The sequence below is a fragment of the Sorex araneus genome, chromosome 3 (assembly GCF_027595985.1).
Source record: "Sorex araneus isolate mSorAra2 chromosome 3, mSorAra2.pri, whole genome shotgun sequence".
NCBI classification, from domain to species: Eukaryota; Metazoa; Chordata; class Mammalia; order Eulipotyphla; family Soricidae; genus Sorex; species Sorex araneus.
Genome location: NC_073304.1, coordinates 30,586,239 through 30,608,074, shown reverse-complemented (window position 1 = coordinate 30,608,074; position 21,836 = coordinate 30,586,239). Strand labels below are relative to the sequence as shown.

The 21,836-nt window shown below is 45.3% G+C and overlaps 1 protein-coding gene across 3 annotated transcripts in view; it reads left to right on the top strand.

Moving 5' to 3' along the window:
- SMOC1 (SPARC related modular calcium binding 1) overlaps positions 1 to 21,836 on the top strand; it is a 148,790-nt gene that overhangs the window by 47,753 nt on the left and 79,201 nt on the right. For all 3 annotated transcript variants that reach the window (XM_055133878.1, XM_055133877.1, XM_055133876.1), the window contains exons 2-3: positions 17,113 to 17,278; positions 19,338 to 19,450. In XM_055133878.1, the coding sequence (XP_054989853.1) occupies positions 17,113 to 17,278; positions 19,338 to 19,450 (279 nt within the window). The remainder of the gene's footprint in view (positions 1 to 17,112; positions 17,279 to 19,337; positions 19,451 to 21,836) is intronic.

The window sequence follows — 21,836 nt, the reverse complement described above, 5'->3', positions numbered from 1 at the left end:
AGAAATCCCCCTGAGAGGCACAGAGTCCCTTCTTTGGGGGTGCTTTAAATATTTCCACTAACTGGTCATAACTTTCCTCTTTGTGCAAAGGAGCCTCAATGGCTGGCAGTGCCTATCATGAGAACACGCATCTGTGCCAATGGAACTATCTCCAGCTGCTGCCAAAGCAGTTGGCAGAGTGGGGCTGGGTTTCATGCAGAGGTGGGGAAAAGGACCAGCCTCATTTCTGTGTCTCTTTGTCACCTAGGCCTGAAATAGCTCTGTGTGAGCCCAGATTCTCTCCAAGTAATCTTGAATCGCTTGAACACTCTCTTTAGATTCTGCTTTCTCTGTGCCCAGAATCTCAGCAAGTCACCTGTGAAAGCATTTCTGTTTGGGGACCTTGTTCTTCCACTTGGGGAAACTCAATCACTGCCAGCACCCATCTGGGCCAAGAACATCCCCTTTGACACCTCTCTTAGTTGTTAGTCCCAATCCTGACGCACATGTTTGTTTCCCCGCCCCCAGACTCCCTCACCCTCATGCACTTATGAGACACATGTTACATATCTCTGGGCACTACGTGTTATTACTATGGTGTTGGGGACAGAGTGGGGTGGGGCAGCCAGAGTATGCAGTAGACACTGGACCCCATTGCCAGGACACTCAGAGACATGTTAGATAGTTTCTTAGTAGCACTCAGTGAGAATCTGGAGTGTGTCACTGGGCAAAGCTGAAGGAACGTTCAGAATCACCTTGTAAGAAGCCACTTGCTCTGCAGAATTCATTACTCTCTCCAGGTCTAGAGACAATGCTAAAGGAGCCAGCCTTACTGCTTGATGTGTGTGTGTCCTTGGGCTTTCAAGCCAGACTCTTAGAACCAAACGGGTACTTCGGAACACCTACTCTGTCTTCTCTAAGCTGTCTTCAAGTCTGAGATCTCTCTTGTAATCTCATATAAGCTTGAGTACATCTTGTAATCTCTTGGAAGCACCCTAAATACAAGACCACTTTGTTGCTTTTGCTAATGCCATCAACTTAACCCTTATCCTCCCCCACCCCCTCAGTGCTATTAGGATGAGAGAAGTTTAAAAAAAAATCCAGGTCCTAGAGAGTGCTCTGTTTATTTGATTTGGAGTGAGGGGAGTTTTTATTGATGCTGGTGGCAGGATTTGAGGAATGAGCGGGGGATGGGCCAGTGGCTTTCTCCATGCCCTGGCTTTGAAAGTTCTGCCTTGTAGGCTTGTACGGAGGGGCTGGGGAGCGCAAGCAGGAAACAAAAATAGATGTTTCCCACAATGGAAAGACTGGTGGCCTGATGTGATTCAGGAGGGCTAAAGCCTACAGACCATAAGCTGGATGAGTTCACTATTTAAAAATATTTAAGGAAATATTATTTTTATTGCCACATGGCTTCCATCTCCTTCCTCCTTGCTAAGGGCTGTGTGTGTATGTGTGTGTGTGTGTGTGTGTGTGTGTGAACTGCCACTCAGAAGTAGATCATTACTTATCCACAAAAGCCTCCAGTTCTTTGATGGATTTGCTGTGGCATGGTCCAGTTTATGTACCTTCTTCTCCATTTTCACACTTTCTCCGTTCAGCTTTGACCACCACCTGATCAGCCTTGGTGGCCCTGTACTGTCCTGCCTGGGGTTTCTAAGGCTTAGGTCTGAATTGTCATGTGTTTCCTTGACTAGTTTCCGATTTTTTTTTTGTTTTTTGCTTTTTGGGTCACACCCAGCGATGCTCAGGGTTCACTCCTGGCTCTGCACTCAGAAATTACCCCTGGCCATACTCAGGGGACCATATGGGATGCTGGGAATCGACCCGGGTCAGCCTCGTGCAAGGCAAATGCTCTACCCGCTGTGCTATTGCTCCAGCCCATAGTTTCTGATTCTTAATAAAAGAATAAGTGGGAGTTTGCAAGACCCTCCACTATCTCACTCCCAACTTGGACCTCGAGACTTGTTTCTCCCGGAAATGGTCATTTCTAAACTATCTGTTCAAATGAGTTTGCTTCCTCACTTTTTGTGTACTTGTTGTTCTTGTTTACAAATGTCCTTCAGACATTCCTTGATGCCTGTGGAAATTGTTGACAACTCAGGCTATGGCCTCTTCTCTGAAATGTCCTCTTGGATCCTTCCAGGTTGAAGCAGCCTCATCCTTTAACCCATCCTTCCACAGCCACAAGTCTACAGACCAGTTCCGGTGTAGAAATGTTGTAGAAAGGTTGGAAGACCACCCTGGTTATAACTGCCCGCCTGTGGATGCTGTGCAGGACAGATGCTGGTTTACAGGAGTGAAAAGATTGAAGAATGGGCTCTCAGCCCACAGAATGTATGGTCAACTACTCTGTCCATGTAATTAGTACAGCCTGGGAACTCAGTCATTCTTGGCCGGATGGGTGTCTTTCTTCCTTGTCCCTCTATTCTCCTAACACTCCCCACCCGCACTTAATTTTTTTTTTTTTAAAGAATTAGTCATCTCATTTCTTTGGCTTCTAGGCATGCCATTTTCACATATTTTCTCCTTTTGTTTGGCTGTGAGTTAGCTTTTGCTTCCTGATGGCTGGTGTAGTAACATGTTCCGATGGAGTTCTCTGTACAGCTTTGGGGGAATAGGGCCTTTGCTCTTGTTTATTTTTATAACCCCCAATGCACCTAGCTCAATGCCTGATAATGGAAGGGGGTGGGTGGAGAAATATCTAGAAACTTCTTGGACTGCTTTTGGGAGGCCTGATCGGGCCCTTGAAAACAAGCATTGTTTGGAATTCTTTTTCTTTAGCTCTAAGTTTTCTTTTTGGTCCAAGATGTGAGTTACAAGGCAACGCACTTATGTGGTCTGTACTTTTATGAGTTTCAACAAATGTACATGGTGGTAGAACCATTGTGGTGATCAAAACAGTGACTAGGAGCTGGAGCGATAGGGTAGCGGATAGGGCATTTGCCTTGCACATGGCCGAGCCAGGTTCGATTCCCAGCATCCCTAGGGTTCCCGGAGCACTGCCAGGAGTAATTCCTGAGTGCAAAGCCAGGAGTAACCACTGTGCATTACCTGGTATGACCCAAAAAGCAAAATAAAATAAAATAAAATTAAAAAAGACAGTGACTATTTCCACCCTAAGTATTCTCTCATTCTCCTGTGCTGACTCCAGTCCTGGAAATTGCTGGTCTGATTTTCTATCTGAGTAGCTTTCCCTGTGCCAGGAGATCCTGTAAATGAATATTGCAGTGAGTCGTTTGACTCCTTTTAGAATAATGCTTCATTTCTGGAGATGAGGTGATCTGGGCATTCACCCACACTTTTTCCCCACCTGCCTTTCTGATAGGCTGCCAGGGGCATGCACGTGGCAGCGGACAGGCTTGGTGGGTGGGAAGCCCCTGAAGCCTCCTTGCCTCAGACCTTTGTTGAGCTTTAACAAACATGCTCTCTCTGTCCAGGGCCCGAGCAGACTGGCCAGACCCACAGACCCCTCCTCACTGGCACCTGGTGTGGGACGACCTTCTCTGGGGCCTGGCTGGTTCTCCCTGTGGGGCTATTGGGGAATGGGGGCCCTGGGGGGGTGGTGGGAAGTTGGGTGGATGAGGTGGGGGTGACCATTGAATTCCTCCCTTGGGGAGGAGGTGGGGTGGGGTGACAAAGGTCAGGCCTCTCCTGGCTCAAACAACAGAAGTGGTTCCAGCTGCTGAACAGCTGGAGGGCCCCCCTTCGCCCCCCACCCCTGCTTTGCCTCAGCGGCGTGAAAAGCTCTTTAGTGGGGGCGGGCTGTTGTCAGGCGCACTGCGGAGGTGCTAGAAGAAGAGCAGACTGGTCGCTGCGGACTCCCCTTCCCTTTGACCTCCCTTATCTCCCCTCCTCCATCTTCACCAGCCCACTCTGAGGCCTCGTGCCTGCACCTGTGTAAATGCACGGTGCTGGGGTCAGGGCAGGGTGAGGGTGAGCTGGCGGGAGCGGGGATGTGGATTTCCAAGGCGGATGATGGATTGGAGGGTGGGTGGGTGAGTGATGTTTTAATGTGAAACTGCTCCCCCTTCCCAAAGATGTGGGTCCTTGAGCCAGGGGTTGGGGAGGGGGGGAGAGGTGGAATCAAAAAAAGGCCAAAGTCTGGTTTTCTAGATGGAGGAGCAAGTGACAGGCGGTGGGTCCTCGGGTGGAGAGGAAGAGGCTGGAGGGCAGCGAACTGTCTGGAATGGGGTTCTTCACTCTCCTTGTCCCACTCACTGGCTTTTTGAGCAGCTTCCCCCCCCCCTCCCGAGCCCCCCCCACCCCTGCCACCGCCTCTTTCCACAGGGTATTCACTTCCCAGAAATGCTCTAGTGTTTGAGCTGGACTTTGACTCACAGACATGCTGGGAAGACTTGCCTCTCTTAGGAAAGTTCTTCGTCTCCGAGAGCCCTCCTCGGCTCCCCCGAAGTGACCCGACTGCAGTAAGACAGAGCCTCCCTCGCCTCGGCCTGCCTCTGGGCCCAGCTCACTCTGCTCCAGGCGGAAGCAGGCACGGTGGGGGCAGCGGGAAGAACCTGGGCTCTCAGCACACACCTGCTCCACTATGTTCACGCTGGACCTTGCTGACCTTGGTTTCTCCCTCTCACTCCACCCGTCAGCAGTTCATACACACCTGCCTTACACAAGGGGCCCCCAGGACAGGATGGTGCTTCAGCAGTGAGGCACCCACCCCTTGGGCCTTGTAGGTCAGGAGCTTCTGTCCTTGTGGGGAGTACGGGCCAGCCTTTATCATTCTCAGGTCTCATTTCACTGGGGCACGGACCCCCGTGGAAGGCAGAAGCTGATGCACAGGTTCAGCCCTGGGGTCCGACAAACTTGGGAAGTTCAGCATCCCAAGGAGGCACTAGGTACTGAGAAGGGTTCGGAGGTTGGAGCATAGTCTGGGGAAAAGGGGCTGGAAGGAGGCAGGTAGGAGCAGAGCCCTGGGGTCAAGAATTTCTACCCAGCTTGGGCCTGGTACTCAGAGCAATAGTACGGTGGGTAGGGTGCTTGCCTTACACACAGCTGACCCAGGTTCAATCCCTGGCACCACACGTGGGGCCCAGATTCCTGCCAGGAGTGAGCACTGCTGGGTGTGGCCCAAACCCAAATAAATAAATAAATAATAAATAATTAAATAATTAAGGTAACATTAAAAAAGGAAGAAGAAAGAAAGAACTATTTAAAAAGGAAATTCAGGCATTAAATATAATATTTTGCTCTTGAATTAAAAGTAAAGGTGTTGGAGGTGTGTGGGGGGCAGTCCTATCATGTGTCACCTGTCACTTGTCCAATAGACATCTCATTCATTCATTCATTCATTCATTCATTCATTCATTCCATAGCAGTGTTTGCAGAGTGGAATCACCAATCCTAACAGCATGAATTCTGTGCAAAATTGCATTCTGGGTGCCCAAATGGTGGCTTATGAACTAGTTTGTTTTACCATCGGGCAGTTGTTCTTACTCTTATGCCTACATGTTGGCAGCTGCTGGAAACCCATACTTAGAAAATACTTTGTGTAAAAAATGTTTTTGAGTCACACCTGGCGATGCTCAGGAGTTAACTCCTGGCTCTGCACTCAGGGATTACTCCTGGCAGGTCAGGAGAACATATGAATGCTAGGGATCGAAACCAGGTCAGCTGCGTGCAAGGCAAATGCCTTGCCTGCTGTACTTTCTCTCCAGCTCTGGGTAATTCACACTTGGCTGTGAAATGATTGGTGCTTTCTACTTGACATGGACTTATTTTAGGTGTAGACAAGGAGGTTCACTCCGATCACTGCCTGATTTAGGGGTGACATGATGTATTGTGGGCTTGTTGGAAGGCTTCCTGGAGGGGGTCTAAGGAGAGTTTCAGCAAAGACCCTCTCACTAGTCACTTAGTGTTGAGAGATGCTGTCTCAGTCCTGCTCTATATTCTCTTGAATGGTTTAGGACCCTCCCACCCCCGCCAACACTTTTACTTTTAATTCAAGAGGAAAATATGTTTAATGCTTGGATTTCCTTTTATAATAGCTCTTTCTTTCTTTCTTTCTTTCTATTTTTTTTAAAATGTTACCTGATTTATTTATTTATTTATTTATTTGGGTTTGGATCACACTCAGCATCACTCCTGGCAGGGATCTGGGCTCCACATGTGGTGCCAGGGGTTGAACCTGTGTCGGCTATGTGTAAGGCAAGCACCCTACCTACTGTACTATTGCTCTTGCCCCCACTTTATTAACAATTATTTCTTAAGTGGAAAAGGAGAAATGGAAAGAACAGCTTCCATTCCTCTATGCAGTTAAGAGCCTTAAACTCTCAGTGTGGTAATTGGACAAAGAATCTCTTTTCACAGTAACGAACAGAAAGAAGGAGCGCCTATTATCTAAGATATATCTATTTTGTAAGGTACGATAGTCACTGAGTTTTTCTTCAAACACAAATGGAAAAACTGCTTTAGAGCAGGGACCGTGTTAAACTCTGTGTAGATAGAGAACAAGGGGACATGGTCTATAGTAATGTCTACACATACATGATGACCTTGTGCATTGAGGGCTTTGATGGAAAGATGAACATGATGCAATAAGAGAGCCAAGGAAGCTAATGGTGATGTTTAAAAACATGAAAACGTTTGTTTTTTAGAGTTGGCCTCAGAAGTAGTGTAGAACTCAAATGGGGAAAAAAAAAAACGTTGGTGGCCAGAGTCAAACACTTGGGGCTGGGGAGATAGTTCAAAGGGGTGGAGCACATGCTTGGCAGGTGGAGGCTCTGAGTTCGATCCCTGCACTGCATGGCGCCCCCAGGCATCACCGAGTATAATCTGAGCACGGCTGAAATGATCTTGGTGATCCCCAGCACGGCAGTACGGGGGCCCAGCGCCAAATCACCAGGCCCACACTGTCACCTGAGTATCACTGCAGGTGGCTCCTGGGCTCCCTGAAGCCTCCCTACCAATCAAACAGGGTCAAACACCTTGGCGAAAGATAAAAGACTGATTGATGTCAGCCTGAGCAAGGGAAGAAACCCCCCTCGGGAGAGAGCCCAGCCAATGGGGCCTCCCCCCCACCCCGCCCCACCCTGACACACCCCATCTCAGCCTTTCCCATTGAGGTACTGGTGAGTGACTTCCTAGGGGACGTTTCAGTGTAGGCAAGTGCCTGACGGGGAGCAGAGCCCAGCCAGATAAGCCAATGTCTGAAGCCACTATGTTTTGGGGTGGCTTGTTTTGCAGCAGCAGGTAAGTGGAGCAAAACTGTTAAGAGTAAAGCCTGGACACTGTGTTTGGCATGCATTCATTAAAGGAAAAGCTTCTGATTTGTTGCATTTGGGCCGTAAAACTGGAGTCTCATTATCACTGAGTGGTACACTCTGGCTGTACTAAATCATGAGCTTGGCATCTTCAAACGCAGTGGATGGGCCTCTGTCCTGGCTGCTTAGTGGGGCTCCTGCCCCCCTCACTGGCCCCTTGGTAATGTGTGGGGTTACACATCTTATCACTGAAAGGGCTATGTGTGATTTGAGGTACCTGTGAAATCAGCACATACAAGTGGAAGTTAAGACTCTGTGGCCAACTCCATGTTATAAAAGAAAGGAACATCTCCTCCCAGACAGCAGCTCGGGCTGCTTCTGTTGTTTCCTTTAGGCCTGGAGACTTGGCCGTCAGTTCAGTTGGACATGGCTAGTGGTGCCCCAGTGGTCTCCCAAGCAAAAGCTGTGGCAGGATGTGTGTTCTTCTCTGCTGGGGATGGGGTGTGTGTGTCAGGCAGAAGGAATTGAGGGACTGTCAATCTCAGTCAATTCCCCTTCCTTGTCTGTTCTGTGGCAGAGCTAGTGGGTGGCTTACTTGACTAATAAGAAGGATGAGCTGTTTATATGTATTGCAAGTGTATTTCCCATGCTGTGTGTGCTGTGTGTCTGCTCCGGAATTATTCACTTCCTAAGGAGACAGGGTGGGAGTAGAAGATTGCAAATATATAATCGTCCGGGCTCCTGTTGTTTGGTTTTTGTGTTGGGCAATCATTTCTAACGTCATGGTTTTTTCTTTGGCTGGTTTTTATATTTTTTTGGTTAAAAACAGTAGGAAGGGAATGTATATGAGGATTTTGATGAACATACAGTTTCCTTCCTAGGGGGACATGGTTCAGTGTTTGTTTGCCGAGTTGGAGAGACATCTTGCTCCTGCCCAATACCAAAAATTTCCACTGAGCGTGGTTGCCCTTGAGCCCACAAGAGACTTCTGTGGTCCCCGGGTTCAGAGCCCTGTAGGTTATTCAGACTCTGACTTGGTCAGTGTACCCAGAGAACCGCTCCAGCCCCCTGGCCTATGATGTGAACTTCTCACATGTCTGCTACAGAAGGGAGGAGAAAGCTGCTTCCAAAACTTCAGGTGGACGGTGATAAACTCCTGAGTGGGATGTGCTGCTGTGGATCCATCAGTAATGAGTCGGTTTCATATCAAGTTTCAAAATACGGGAATTATCTCAGGACCTGATGCTTATTCCCAAGCAGTAGTAAGTTCTCTGCCTTTTTGGTACAATTGGGCTTGGCTCAAGTGGGAGAACCTCCATTGAAGATGAGCCTATCTCTCTTGTCTGCTCATTGTGCTCTTGAGTAGGTAGCCATTGGCACAGACGGCTTTGAACATTTGAAAATTTTTAGTTAAGGGACTGGAGTGATAGCACAGCAGCTAGGGCGTTTGCCTTGCATGTGGCTGACCCAGGTTTGATTCCTCCGTCCCTCTCAGAGAGCCCAGCAACCGAGAGTATCCTGCCCACACGGCAGAGCCTGGCTAGCTACCCGTGGCATATTCAATATGCGAAAAACAGTAACAACAAGTCTCACAATGGAGACATTACTGGTGCCCGCTCAAGCAAATCGATGACCAATGGGACGTCAGTGCTATTCAGGAACTGAAAATTGAGTTCCTCCATTGCATTTGCTGTGCATTTAAAATACATTGCATTTCAGTGCTTAATAGCCATACTTGGTTGGTGGCTGCTCTGTTGTAGAGCACAAATATTGAATAGGTCCATGATCCCAGAAAGTTGTCACTTGTGGTAGATAGCCATTGTCATTTGTGGATAGACAGTCAGCTTGCTTGTAACCTGTCTCCTAGAGTGCAAACTCACTGAAGAGAGGGCCATTGGCCATGTTCTTCTGGTGTGTCTAGAGTGTTGCTCTCTTTTGTGGTCGTTTGTTTAGAGCCCAAGAGAGGGATGGATAATGGGCCATTAGTGCTTGTGGTCGTGAAGGAATCCCATGGGGCTCTGGAGATTTGAGTGATCTATGAAGGCACTGTCATCCTATTAAATCTCCATTTTATAGAATTTCATTGCCTCTTCTAAAAATAATCAGTACATATAGTTCTTCAAGCAATGACAATGAGGGCCTACTCACGATTTTGGAAGATCTTTTTTTTTTTAAAAAAAACAACTATTTTTATGGATGTACAATTTATGATACTTTAAATTATACTTTTCATGCACACAGTGTAATTATTTATAGATAGTATGCATAAATATTTTGTTTACATGCATAACCACACACAAATCTATGCACACACATGCACAGATAATTAATTATGCCTATATAGTATTAATTTGCATTTTGCATGCATAAATAATAAGTGCATACAACAGCTCCCGAAGCAAATGACAATGAGATCCTACTGACGATTGTGGAAGGTTTTTATTTTTATTTTTTAAATTTTTATTGAGGTACTGTAGCACTGCACTGAGCTGTCATCCTGTTGTTCATTGATTTGCTCAAGCAGGCACTAGTAATGTCTCCATTGTGAGACTTAATGTTACTGTTTTTGGCATACCAAATATGCCACAGGTAGCTTGCTAGGCTTTTTCGGTACTCTCGGTAGCTTGCTGGGCTCTCCAAGAGGGACGGAGAAATTGAACCCGGGGTGGCTACGTGCAAGGCAAACGCCCTACCCGCTGTGCTATTAGGATTTATAATACTTTAAATTGTACATTTCATTCATGCATCATTCCAATACCACACCTGTTACCATAGAACCCACTTCCGTATACCAGTGTTCCAAGGATTCCTTCTAATCATCCCTCCCTTATAAACTCAATTTGTAAACAAAATCTACAAACTTTGGCTATTTTTTTATCTTTGCAATGCTTTATATACTAGATATAAGAATTTTTTTGAAGGTGGTAACACACATATAGATGAATAAAATTAAATTAAAATTCCACAAACCTGTAAATCAAAATCAATAAGTTGATAAATAGTGTTTTTCAAAATCTGAATATCTTCATTTTTTCTACAGGTACATAAATTAAAAAATTATATTAAGAATAAGTATATTACAATAACTTAATAATTTACATGAAATCCAACAAATGTAAAATTCAGTAAGAGTAAAACAATAAAAAATTTAAGGAGAAAATTAGAATAGACTATAAGAGTATAAAAGTGTGTTTTACTGTAAAAAAGGGATTATTAACTTCATGTCAGAAAATATTTTGCTAAAGTACTGCTTAAGTATCTGCATTAAAAAGTAAAAATATAAAATTCTAAGGATATTAAAAAATATCTGATCAGACATAGAACATTCAATATAAGTGAAATATTAATACATATAAATTCTCTTAGAAAGCTAGGAGTAAACACACTTTTTTGGTTTTGTTTTGTTTTGGGGTCACCCTCAGTGGTGTTCAGGACTTACTCTGGGCTCTGCACTCAGTGATCACTCCTGGTGTGCTTGGGGGACCATATGTGATGCTGGGGATCGAACCCAAGTCAGATGTATGTGAGGCAAGTGCCCTACCCTCTGCACTTCTCTCTGGCACCAAACAGACCTTTATTATTCTAGTAGAGGGTAACCATAAGTGCCATGTGTGAATACAGTACTCAGTGCCAAGTGCTGAGAAATTTGTTCTGTTTTTTAAAGACAGTCCTTTATACTTTTTATCAAATTGTTTCAAGGCTATGAATTCTCTAAGCTGTTGCCTGTCCATGAAGCTCTGCATTGCTCCTCCAAATATGAATGATAGTCTTGGTGGACAGAGTACTCTTGGTGATGTGTTCATTTCATTGAGTTTTTATCCTATATCCCTCCATTCTCTTCTGGCCTGTAGAGTCTCATTTGATAGATCTGCTGTGAATTTTATGATCTTTTCTTTGTATCTAAATTTTATTTTTTTATTTTGCTGCTTTTTATTATTCTGTATCTAACTTTTGTCATTCTGAGTACAATGTATCTTTGAGTTTCTCTGTTTGAGTCTGTTTTCTCTGGGACCCGTCAAGCCTCTTGAATCTGCCTATATTCCTCAACTTTGGGGAATTCTTATCTATGATTTCTTTAACTATTGGTTCTTCATTGAATTCTCCTTCCTTTTCAGGGACCCTGATAATTCTTATATTGTTCATCTTGAACTCATGCCGTAGTTCTTTCACGTGCTGTTTATTTCTTTTCAGACATTTCCCAATATTATGTTATTTTCTAGAGTTTTCCTCCATCTCATTTTGAAGCTCCTCAATTTTTGGCGTTTGCCTTGCACGCGGCCAACCTAGGTTTGATTCCTCGGTCCCTCTCGGAGAGCCTTGCAAGCTACTGAGAGTATCTCGACTGCACTGCAGAGCGTTGCAAGCTACCTGTGGTGTGTTTGATATGCCAAAAACAGTAACAAGTCTCTCAATGGAAACGTTACTGGTGCCCACTCAAACAAATAATGAACAATGGGGCGATAGTGCTTCTGTAGTGCTTCTACTATTTTTCTGCTGCTCAGATCATCTGTTGATTTTTTTTAAATGTCACCTATCATACTCTTCATTTCTGTCATTTCTGGTTATAGTTTTCTTATTTCTCCTCTCGTACTTTCTTGTGCTTTGCTGACTACATGTGCCATTGTTTATTTAAGGTCATTAAACATTCTCACCACAGTGTCATTGAAGTCATTCTCTGAGAATTTACAAAGATTGGTTTTTGCTGATTGAGCCCTCCCTGTTACTGTTTTTATTAATTGAACGTTGTAGGCTTCTGTGCTTTTTCCTCATTGGCTTTCCTGTGCTCTTGCTGTGTTGAAGCTACATCTTGGTAGTCGACCCCCTGTAGTCTTTGAGGGATTATTATGGGAACTGCTCCTTCCCTGCCTGTCTTCACTCAGTGACAAGAAGTGAAATGGTAAGCAGTGTTATTTGATAAAGTAAATTTCACTGTGAACAGTAAAATTTGCTGAGTAGAGCTGTTATGTGGCCACACATCTGTGTGTGGTTCAGGAGATGTGGAGCTTTGTGGATGGTCTTTAGCAATGGCTCTTAGCTACCTTGACTCTTGTATGTGGCCTCAGGGATGAGTATTTCCTGTGGCCCATCAGCAAGTCTTTTTCAAAGCAAATTGATGCCGCCCCATGGGGACACCCAGAGTGCTCCCCTCCCATGAGCTGTGGAGAAGACAACAGTAGCAACTTCCTCCAGTTTGTAAAGAAACTCTAGGTCTGTCTTTTCTGAAGATGAGAAAGATTTTTCAGGAGCTTCCCACAGAGTAGACTTCATGAGCCTGCTGGGCACAGGCTCTTCATTTAGTTTTGGCCTTTGTGACTCTAGTTGTGGAAATGGGTTATTTTTTGTAGCGTTGGTCAGACTGATGAAAAATAATATAGTAAAGAAGGGAGAGGCTTAGCTGCATCTGGGCAATGGTGTCTCAGCACTGATGCCTAAGTGCTATTTAATCTTGGAGAAGTCACCTTCTCTGGTCTTATCTGTCAAATGAGGGCTGTAACATACGCCACCTTGTAGGATTCTCATGAAGATTAAATTAGTTAATATACCACAAATGAGATGTAATTACCAGCTCTTATTATGCAGGTCTTGAGGATTAAATTCTGGCTACCCTTTTTTGACTCAGGATAAATTCCTTTATTTCCCCAGGCACCTTTGTCTGCACAAGATGGCAAGAACAAAGAGAATGCCAATCTCTGAGGTTCCTGGGTTCAAGTGGCAAAGATATGCTATCAAATGAGGCTGAAAGCAAGGTCTGCCACAGGGGCCTAGCTCCACCCGGCATGCATGAGGAGAGCTGGGGTGACACAGGCAGGGATTTGACTTGTTCTTCAACAACCTGGGGGCCTCCATCTGACCTAGAAGCTTGGGCTTTAGGCAGAGGGATCCCACCTTCTGGCTGAGAATGCATGGTCTGCAGGCAGAACTGTGTTTCTAAGGGGCAGACAGGTAAGGCCTGCATCTGAGGAATCCTGACTGAGAAGAGATTTTTGAGGCCACCTGTGTGTGCTCTCTTATCTTCCAAGAGCCTGTGGCCAGGGATTAATGAACCTGTCTCATTCAACTGATTCCACTGGGGTTTCCTTTGCAGGGGTCCCACAGAATTAGAGGGATCGGGGTGGAGATGGGTAAAGAAGAGACCCTCCTTTCAGTTGCAGAGAACATAAGTGCCGAGGAAGAAAGAGGTCAGGGCCATCCTGCCCTCTGAGTCATGCACAAGGAAAAGGAGGAGAAAGCATAGAGCGTGGGGGTTGTTGGAGGCAAGGGGGTGTGTGTGGACCCAGGATCTGGGCTGTCATATAGCACCAGCTGGTTGTGAGGAAATCCCCTACGGGAATTGCTGCTACAAGGGTGCATTCATCACAGAAATAACTAAGAGCCTGGCGTTGGGCTCTGTGTGGGGATGTGGTCACAGGCCAAAGAAACAATCCCTTGTCTTCCCAGAGCATGGTGTCAGTCCTTTGCTGTTTAGTCAGGCCACTCACAGAACTCCGTCCGCATGGTCCGTGTGGTGAGCCATGAAGGTAAAGTGAGGTGTCAGAGAGTGGTCAAGAGGTCCTGCACCTGACTTATGAGAGTCAGGGAAAACCTCCCTGAAAAGCAGACGGGAGCTGAAACTGGAAGAGTGGGAAGGAGGGAGGGAGGGAAGGAAGGAAGGAAGGAAGGAAGGAAGGAAGGAAGGAAGGAAGGAAGGAAGGAAGGAAGGAAGGAAGGAAGGAAGGAAGGAAGGAAGGAAGGAAGGAAGGAAGGAAGGAAGGAAGGAAGGAAGGAAGGAAGGAGAAGAACTGTGTGTCTGAAGGCCTGTGTGTGTGTGTGCATGTATGCTCACCTGCATAATTAATCTTCCAAAAATTTAGGCTATTGGCACAAGAAATAAGTGAAACTTCTGGACAAGAACTGAGTGATGAAAGTAGGTAGAGGGACAAACATAATAATCATTTAGTACATGTATTGCAAACCATGATGTCCAAAAGGAAAGAGAGAAAGAAGAAAAGTGTCTGCCATGGAGGCAGACAGAGGGGGCAGGTGGGGGTAGTGGGAAGGTAATGAGGGACACTGGTGGTGGGAAATGTACGCTGGTGAAGGGACATGTGTGGAACACTGTATGACTGAAAACCAGTCATGAACAACTTTGTAACTGTGCTTCTCACAGTAATTCAATAAAATTTAAAACAACAACAATAACAGCAACAAAACAAAGACCTGGGGTGTTGGGAACCCACAGGGCTCCTTTATGGAGGGGAATCAGGCCAGGGAGCTCCACCAACAGTGAGCAGGAACTGTAGGAGCTGAAGCCAGAGAGCACCCTGGGTCCAATCCTGCTAGGTTTGGGAAGTGGTGGGAGGGTCTCCCAGGGTGGTGGGACATCATTCAAGGGAGCAGCTGGAGAGGGGTGAAGCCAGGGATTTGTGCATTTTTGAGTTATGCATAACACTACCTTTTGCTTTCTCATTAATTCATTCATCCGTTGTGCGACTTCCACTGCACCTGATATTATCGATCTATATCCTGGAATATTAGACCCTGTCATGAGACTCTGCCAGAACATATCCCTCTGGGCTTTGGACTAGACTCAGATTGAAGTCAGGAGTGTGGGAGTCCAGGGGAGGATGAAGGGAGGGCCAAGTCATCCATTGTCCATCGTTAGGGGTTTAGCCCTCAGCCGCTCCTCTCTGTGCTGAGAGCCAGTGTCCAGACAAGGTGATGGAGGCACCAGCCTGAAAACTGGGAGCAGTCTGTTGGATTCATGGACAGGCTCTGGTCCCCCATGCTCTGGTCAGGTTGGGGTGTATGTTGTCAGAATGTTCTGAAAGGGACATCTCCCTGCTCTTCTGGAAAAGGGCCACAAGCTCTCATCTGTTTGGTTTATGCAAAGGACCTACAGATACATCTGTGAAAGACATCAAATTCACACTTCCCTAAACCTTCGTTAGCCTGCTGAGATATTTCAAACAATTCTAGCATCCACAATGGCCAGATGTATGCTCACACTATTGCCATACCTTACTAACTGTGGAGGGGTTCATCCCATTGACCTGTGATGATGAAGGACCTTTGAGATACCCAGAGCTCTGCGACATGATGGCCTGATAAGAGTGGATTCAACTCTTATGGCCCCTACATTCAAGTTCTGGTTTAAGAAACAGAAGCTCATGGATTATATGATCCAATTTCTTCTTGTTTTATAGTTGTGTTCTGTACTTGCTATCAGGGGTTCACCAATCAAAGTCATACACAAATGAGTTTCAGAGATGCTTCATCATATACCCTCTTTGATCTGATAATCTGTTACTATGTAATCAACTATGACAAAATGTAATGACATAAAACAACATTTTGTTCCAAGCTCAGCTGCATAGTCTCAGCCGGGGTCTCTCAGTCAGTTACTCCTAGTTCTCTCCATTTCTTTAGTGCAATCAGATGGTAAGAGAGGGCTGGGAATAGCTTCATGTGAAGAGTTCTTCATTTCTGTGTCTCCATGACTAAGTTGACTGGACTCTGCACATGGCTTTGTCACACACTGGCTTGGGCTTTCTTTGGGTACTGGCTTCCATGACAGTCTCTGGGTTATTGAGTTTCTGAACTCGGAGGCTGGTTTTCCCTTGACTAAGCCTGGGAAGAAACTTAATGAGACATTCTTTAGATACCACAGAACATCACTGCTGTGCCTTTTAGTGGTCAGACAAGCTTCTGAGGCCTGTCCAGATTCAAGGAGAAAATGAATTAAGTTCCAGAGCTCATTTGAAAAGATTAGAAAATAACTTACAGCTCTCTTTAATTAACTTTACCGCTTGGAGAATCACAACGATTGAGGACATATCAGAAGTGCCTAAGAAGCATCGCAGTAAAGTGACCTATTTGACATTATTTCCCAAGATGATGGTCAGTGTTTATTTTTAAATCATAAAATCTATTGTCATGGAAAATCACTTAAGTTGCAATCTGCCTGGAAGCAGTGAGCAGAAAATGAAAGGCAATAGATTCAGGACCTAATATTATTTTACAATAAATAAAAATTTATAACAGTGGAATTTCTAGATTGCTGCTGAGTTCCTAATCTGAGAAGGATTAGGAACATATAGAGGTCAAAGGGCTTATCTGTATGGACGGGGAGGCTGAGTTTTCCAGTGGTGAAAGCCTTGATTTGACCTCTGACTTAATTAGGTTCAAATTCAGCCCTTTTCACTTAAATAGCTATCTAATAATGGGTATGTTATCTCTCTCTATAGTCTTCAGTTTTCTTAACTACAAAACAATTTCAATTTCATCGAAATTGAACCGCATTACATTGAGCTATCTGGCCATCTGGTTGACCAAGTATTTCTGGGAGTGGACTCCTGGGCATTGCTTGGGAACCCCCCCCCCAAGGCCCCCCAAAAAGAAGGAGAACATACTGGATGCTTTCCTTGGTGAGATTTTGTGGCTGCTCAATTTCCTTCCATTTCAAGGGTTTAAAAATATTTTTAAATTTTTAATTATATTTTTAAATATATTATATCACTATAAGATACAGTTATAAACTTCATGATTAAGTTTCAGACATACAATGATCAAGCACCCATCCCTCCACCAGTGTGCTTTATCCACCATCAATGTTTTCAGTATCCCTCCCACCACCCCTACTCCATTCCACCCCCTGCCTCTGCAGCAGACACCTTCCTTCTTACTCTCTCTCTACTTCTGGGCATTATGGTTTGCAATACATATACTGAAGGGCCATCATGTTTGGTCCTTAGTCTACTTTCAGCACACATCTCCCATCAGGAGGGATCCCTCCAACCATCATTGACTTAGTGGTTAGGGTTTAATATCTGGGTTTAATCTAAACTTGCTTCCTAAGGGCAAACCAGTATTAGAAGTCACGGATTCACCACTTTTCTTGCAAAAGTAAAATATATCTTTTCACTTTCTTCCAATCTAGTTTCTCATAAGCGACCGTGACCCTCAGTGCAACCTTCATTGCTCCAGAACTCAACCCAAACCCATCTGTGCCTCTGATGGCCGGTCCTACGAGTCCATGTGTGAGTACCAGCGAGCCAAGTGCCGAGAGCCGACCCTGGGTGTGGTTCACCGTGGTCGTTGCAAAGGTGAGTATGTGCACCTTCACCCAGACAGAGAGGAGATGCTCCAAGGCCCCCTGGCCCCTGAACATGGGGAAGCTCAGGAGGAGTCTGTTCGTTTGGTTTGCCATCACTTCGCTACAGCCCTCCCACAGGGAAGTACGGGATGGAAGACTTCCCACTTGAACGAAGGCATACTTTTCTGTCGAACGCCAACTGCCAGGCCAGGGCTTAGTGAGGGGTGTCGTTCTCTGGCTGGTGATTTTTATTTTTATTATTTCTTGGTAAATGGGAATGCTTAAAATGGCAAGGCATTATTGCTGGCACCTGACTAGGTTGGCCAATAGATGTATTTTGTTTGGTCTGCTCACATGTTTAAAAATATTTAAAACATTTGAGATGACATTTAAAATGAAAGATTCAACATGAAAATTTGGTTATTTATTCTTGTTTTTTAAAAAATAGGAGCTCTGATAATATGAGATCTGTTTTCCCACAAGGCAACACGTGGCAAGAGCTGAGTAAGCTTTCTGTGAGGAAGTGAAGACTCTCCAGTTTGCTATTGTCCTCAGCCCTCCCTGTCCCACCCACGTCCAGGCTGAATAAAATTCTCCACACTCGAAGTGCATGTCACTAATTTCACTTTCCAAAGTCCTGTCGATGTCTCAAATCAGGACCACTACATTGCTTAGGGTTCTATTATAGGAACTGGGGTGAGTGGCGGGGGGGGGGGGGGCAGGCTAAGCAAGCTAAGCAGTCTTCCCTAGAGATTGTGTCTTTCCAAAGAAAAGTGTTTGCAAATCTTGAACTATACAGCATCTTTGAGACTGCCCCTTGAACTTACACACATTTTAAAAATTAATCTAGAGAAAAAGAATACAAGTAGAACTTACGACAATCCTCTCTGTGCTACAGGGAGCTACTGGAGTACTTACAAGAAAAATACTGATCCTGTTCTAAACATACTTCTCTTTCACACCCCCCCCCCCCACACACACACATTTACACTGTTTTTTTTCTTTTTGGGTCACACCCGGCGATGCACAGGGGTTACTCCTGGCTCTGCACTCAGGAATTACTCCTGGCAGTGATGGGGGACCATATAGGATGCTGGGAATCGAACCCGGCTTGGCCACGTGCAAGGCAAACGCCCTACCCGCTGTGCTATCGCTCCAGCCCCTCCACATGTGCACTCTTACCTAAGATCAACGTTAAGAAAAAGACATTTTCCAGCACCAGTGTCCCCGGTTTCTCTCTCATCACCCCTCCTTCCACTCCCAGCTCATCCCTAGAAGACCACTCTTAGTCTTTGTTTCTAAAAGCAGTTTTACATTTTATTCTTGTAGTTCTGGAGTTCGAGCCCAGGACCTGACACATAGCAGGCAGGCATTCTACTGCTGAACTACCACTCCAGCCATACTTCTAATGTTTTTGTGTGTCTCCTTAAGGCATTATCTGTTCATTTTCTATTACAGCAGATGAGAGGTTAGTGTTCTGAATGGTCATCAACTTGATTCACTCTTTCCACCTTCACAAAGTGATAGAAATGAAAGTTGGGAGTTAAATTCAGACTTGGTTTTTATGCTATTCAGAAGAGCTTGTTGTAGAACAATAATGAGTCAGATAATATTCTATTATGTTTCCTTGCCAGGAGGTCACACACATTGGCGCTTAGTGTTTGAGGGATTGTGTGCTATGGGGTTTCAAACCCACGGGCCCCACATGCAAGTTATGTACTCCAGCCCTTTGAAATATCTCTCTGACCCTATGTTTCCTTTCCTAAGCAACTTTTTACTTTATATTTGTTGGGGAAAGAGGAGTGTTCACATTTAATTAATTGTTATTGCAGTTTTTAAAAAATTGTTTATTTTTTAAATTGAATTATAGTGAAATACAGTTAAAGAGAAGAAGACGACGACGGCTGAGTGGCACTCGCCTTTGTTGGTGGGGGCTGAGGGAAGTGAATTGCGAATGGATTGTGTGGGTTCTGCCATGGGCAGTCATTTCTCCCCACCTTCCTAGCCATCTTGTCCCCTGGCTCCTGTGTGGAATCCAATGAAAAATGTTCGCTCCTCTCCTCTTTTAGATGCTGGCCAGAGCAAGTGTCGGCTGGAGCGGGCTCAGGCCCTCGAGCAAGCCAAGAAGCCCCAGGAGGCGGTGTTTGTGCCCGAGTGTAGCGAGGATGGCTCCTTTACCCAGGTGAGGACTTGGCCCCATTTCTCAGGCCTTTTTCCTGGATGGAGGCCATGGGGACGTGCCGGGGTGTGTGTGGGAGTTACCTAGAGCCTTTGCTTTCTGGGAAACGGCCTAGGGCTCTTTGGTACCCCTCCATATTTCCTTCTGGCTCCCACATCTCTCCCTCCAGGGCCCTCTGTGCCACCCTTGCCAACTGGCACTGGGTCCTCAAAAGGCACAGGGAAGTTTGAGCCAGGAAACTGGGATTGCTTGGTCCCCATTCTCCCTGCTGGCTGTTTCCATTTTTCTCTTCTGTCAAATGTAGGCTGATTATAGTTTCATATCCTTGCCAGTTTCCATGGGCAACCCTGCACTCCCTTCGCTCTTCATTGTTCCCCCCTTTGGAGTCCTCTTCTGCTTGTTCTCTGACTGACCTCCAACAACGTGTGCTTGTGTGTGTGTGTGTGTGTGTGTGTGTGTGTGTGTGTGAGCATTTATGTGTGTGGGTACACACACAGATATATGCACACACTCAGGTTTTAAAATTTCTTTGCAGGGAGTTCTACTTCTCATCCTGTGCATGACCTTCTGGTTAGTGCTTTCTCTGAAAATGACCCTGTCTGTATTGATGTGGGCAAAGACTATTTCTAAAACATGCCAGCACAGGACACTAAGGTGCTTCTTCCTGCAACTTTTAATGGACCTGGGGCATAGCCAGCTGGGTGAGAGGCAGTTAAGTGAAGGTGGTATTTGGATTAAAGTGGGGAAACAAGAGTCTGGTGAGTTGGTACTGTGGTCTGGTGAGTTGGTATTGTGGTCTCTCTGGTGAGTTGGTATTGTGGTCCCTGTACCTATGACTTTGTCTGTGGACTAGAGTGATCTTTGAGGGATTCCACTATCTAAGAGCTGGAGGCAGGAGCTTCAGGGGTTTAAAATGTGAGTTGAAGGGTGTGTGTTCTAGTGGTTTAGTGGTCCTATTTTTGGACTAAGTTTAGGCGATTTATGATTTGATTGAGTGGGGGTAATTTCATTGAAGGGTTACACCTGGTGATGCTTGGAGAGCTGTATGTGGTACCAGGGATTGAATCATAGTCAGCAACAGGCAAGGCTAGTGCCTGGGCTGTTTTACCTCTCTGGTACCAGGTTTGCTGATTTCAGACTGCCAGAGTAGAAACATGAAATAAGGATTTGGCACCATATTTTTTTAAAGTTTCTCAATTGTTTAAAATGTCCACCCAGAATTCAGTAGTAGGGTGGAAGCTAAATTTAAAAACTATTATTGTTACTATTTTTAATATTGGTATTACATTTTGTTCTCTTTTTAAAAAATGTTTTTGGTCCACACTCTGTGATGCTCAGGGGTTACCCCTGGCTCTCGGCTCAGGAATCACTCTTGGTGGAACTTGGGGGACCATATAGGATGCTGAGGATTGAACCCAGGTTACCTGTGTGCAAGGCAAGTGCCCTACCAGCTGTACTATCTTTACAGCCTGAATTTTATTCTCTTATAGTAAGAAAGATTTATATCATGGTACTTGACTGTGAGGACTGTTATTATAGATCTTTTAAAAAATGTTTTTCAAGTTCATAAAATGATCCCTCCATTTTTATTCAGGTATCATAATTTACAATCTTATAGCACAGCGGGTAGGGCGTTTGCCTTACACGAAGCAGACCCAGGTTCGATTCCTCCTTCCCTCTCGGAGAGCCCAGCAAGCTATTAATAGTATCTCGCCCTCACAGCAGAGACTGGCAAGTTACCTGTGGCGCATACGATATGCCAAAAACAGTAACAACAATGAAGTTGTTACTGGTGCCCACTTGAGCAAATCGATGAACAACAGGATGACAGTGCTACAGTGCTATTAATAATAGAGTGTTCCAGCTCCATACCCACCTCCAGTGTCAACATCCCTCCACCATTGTCTCTTCACACCCTCCTCTCCACCTCCTTAGCCATGCTGTTTAACATTAAAAAAAAAATCATTGTAATTCAGGTCATTTGCTTACTTACAATAGTGTTAACTCCTGTGGTTTTGATGCAGTTACCGCATGCTCTACCACCACAGGTAATGGGGTTTACAGCAATTCCTATGTTACTGCTTTTGCTTGTGTTGCTGCTTCACCACCCCCACCCCAGAGTTTCGGTCACCTTCCACCTTGTCCCTCCCCGTCGGCAGGCGTCTCTGGACTCCTCTCATGCCGAATGAATGTGTTACTTATGAAAATAGTTGACCCCTGCCCTTCTGTTTCTGAAGTGCTTGCTGCCTCTTGACGGACAGCCTCTGGCCAGCTTTTGTTTTGGTGAGGCTGGGCTGAACCAGGTGGTATTTGCCAGGTGGTGGTGTTTCCAGATTAGCTCATGCCAAATTGTTAAATGAGAGGGCCCCCAAGGTTCAGCAAAGGTTGG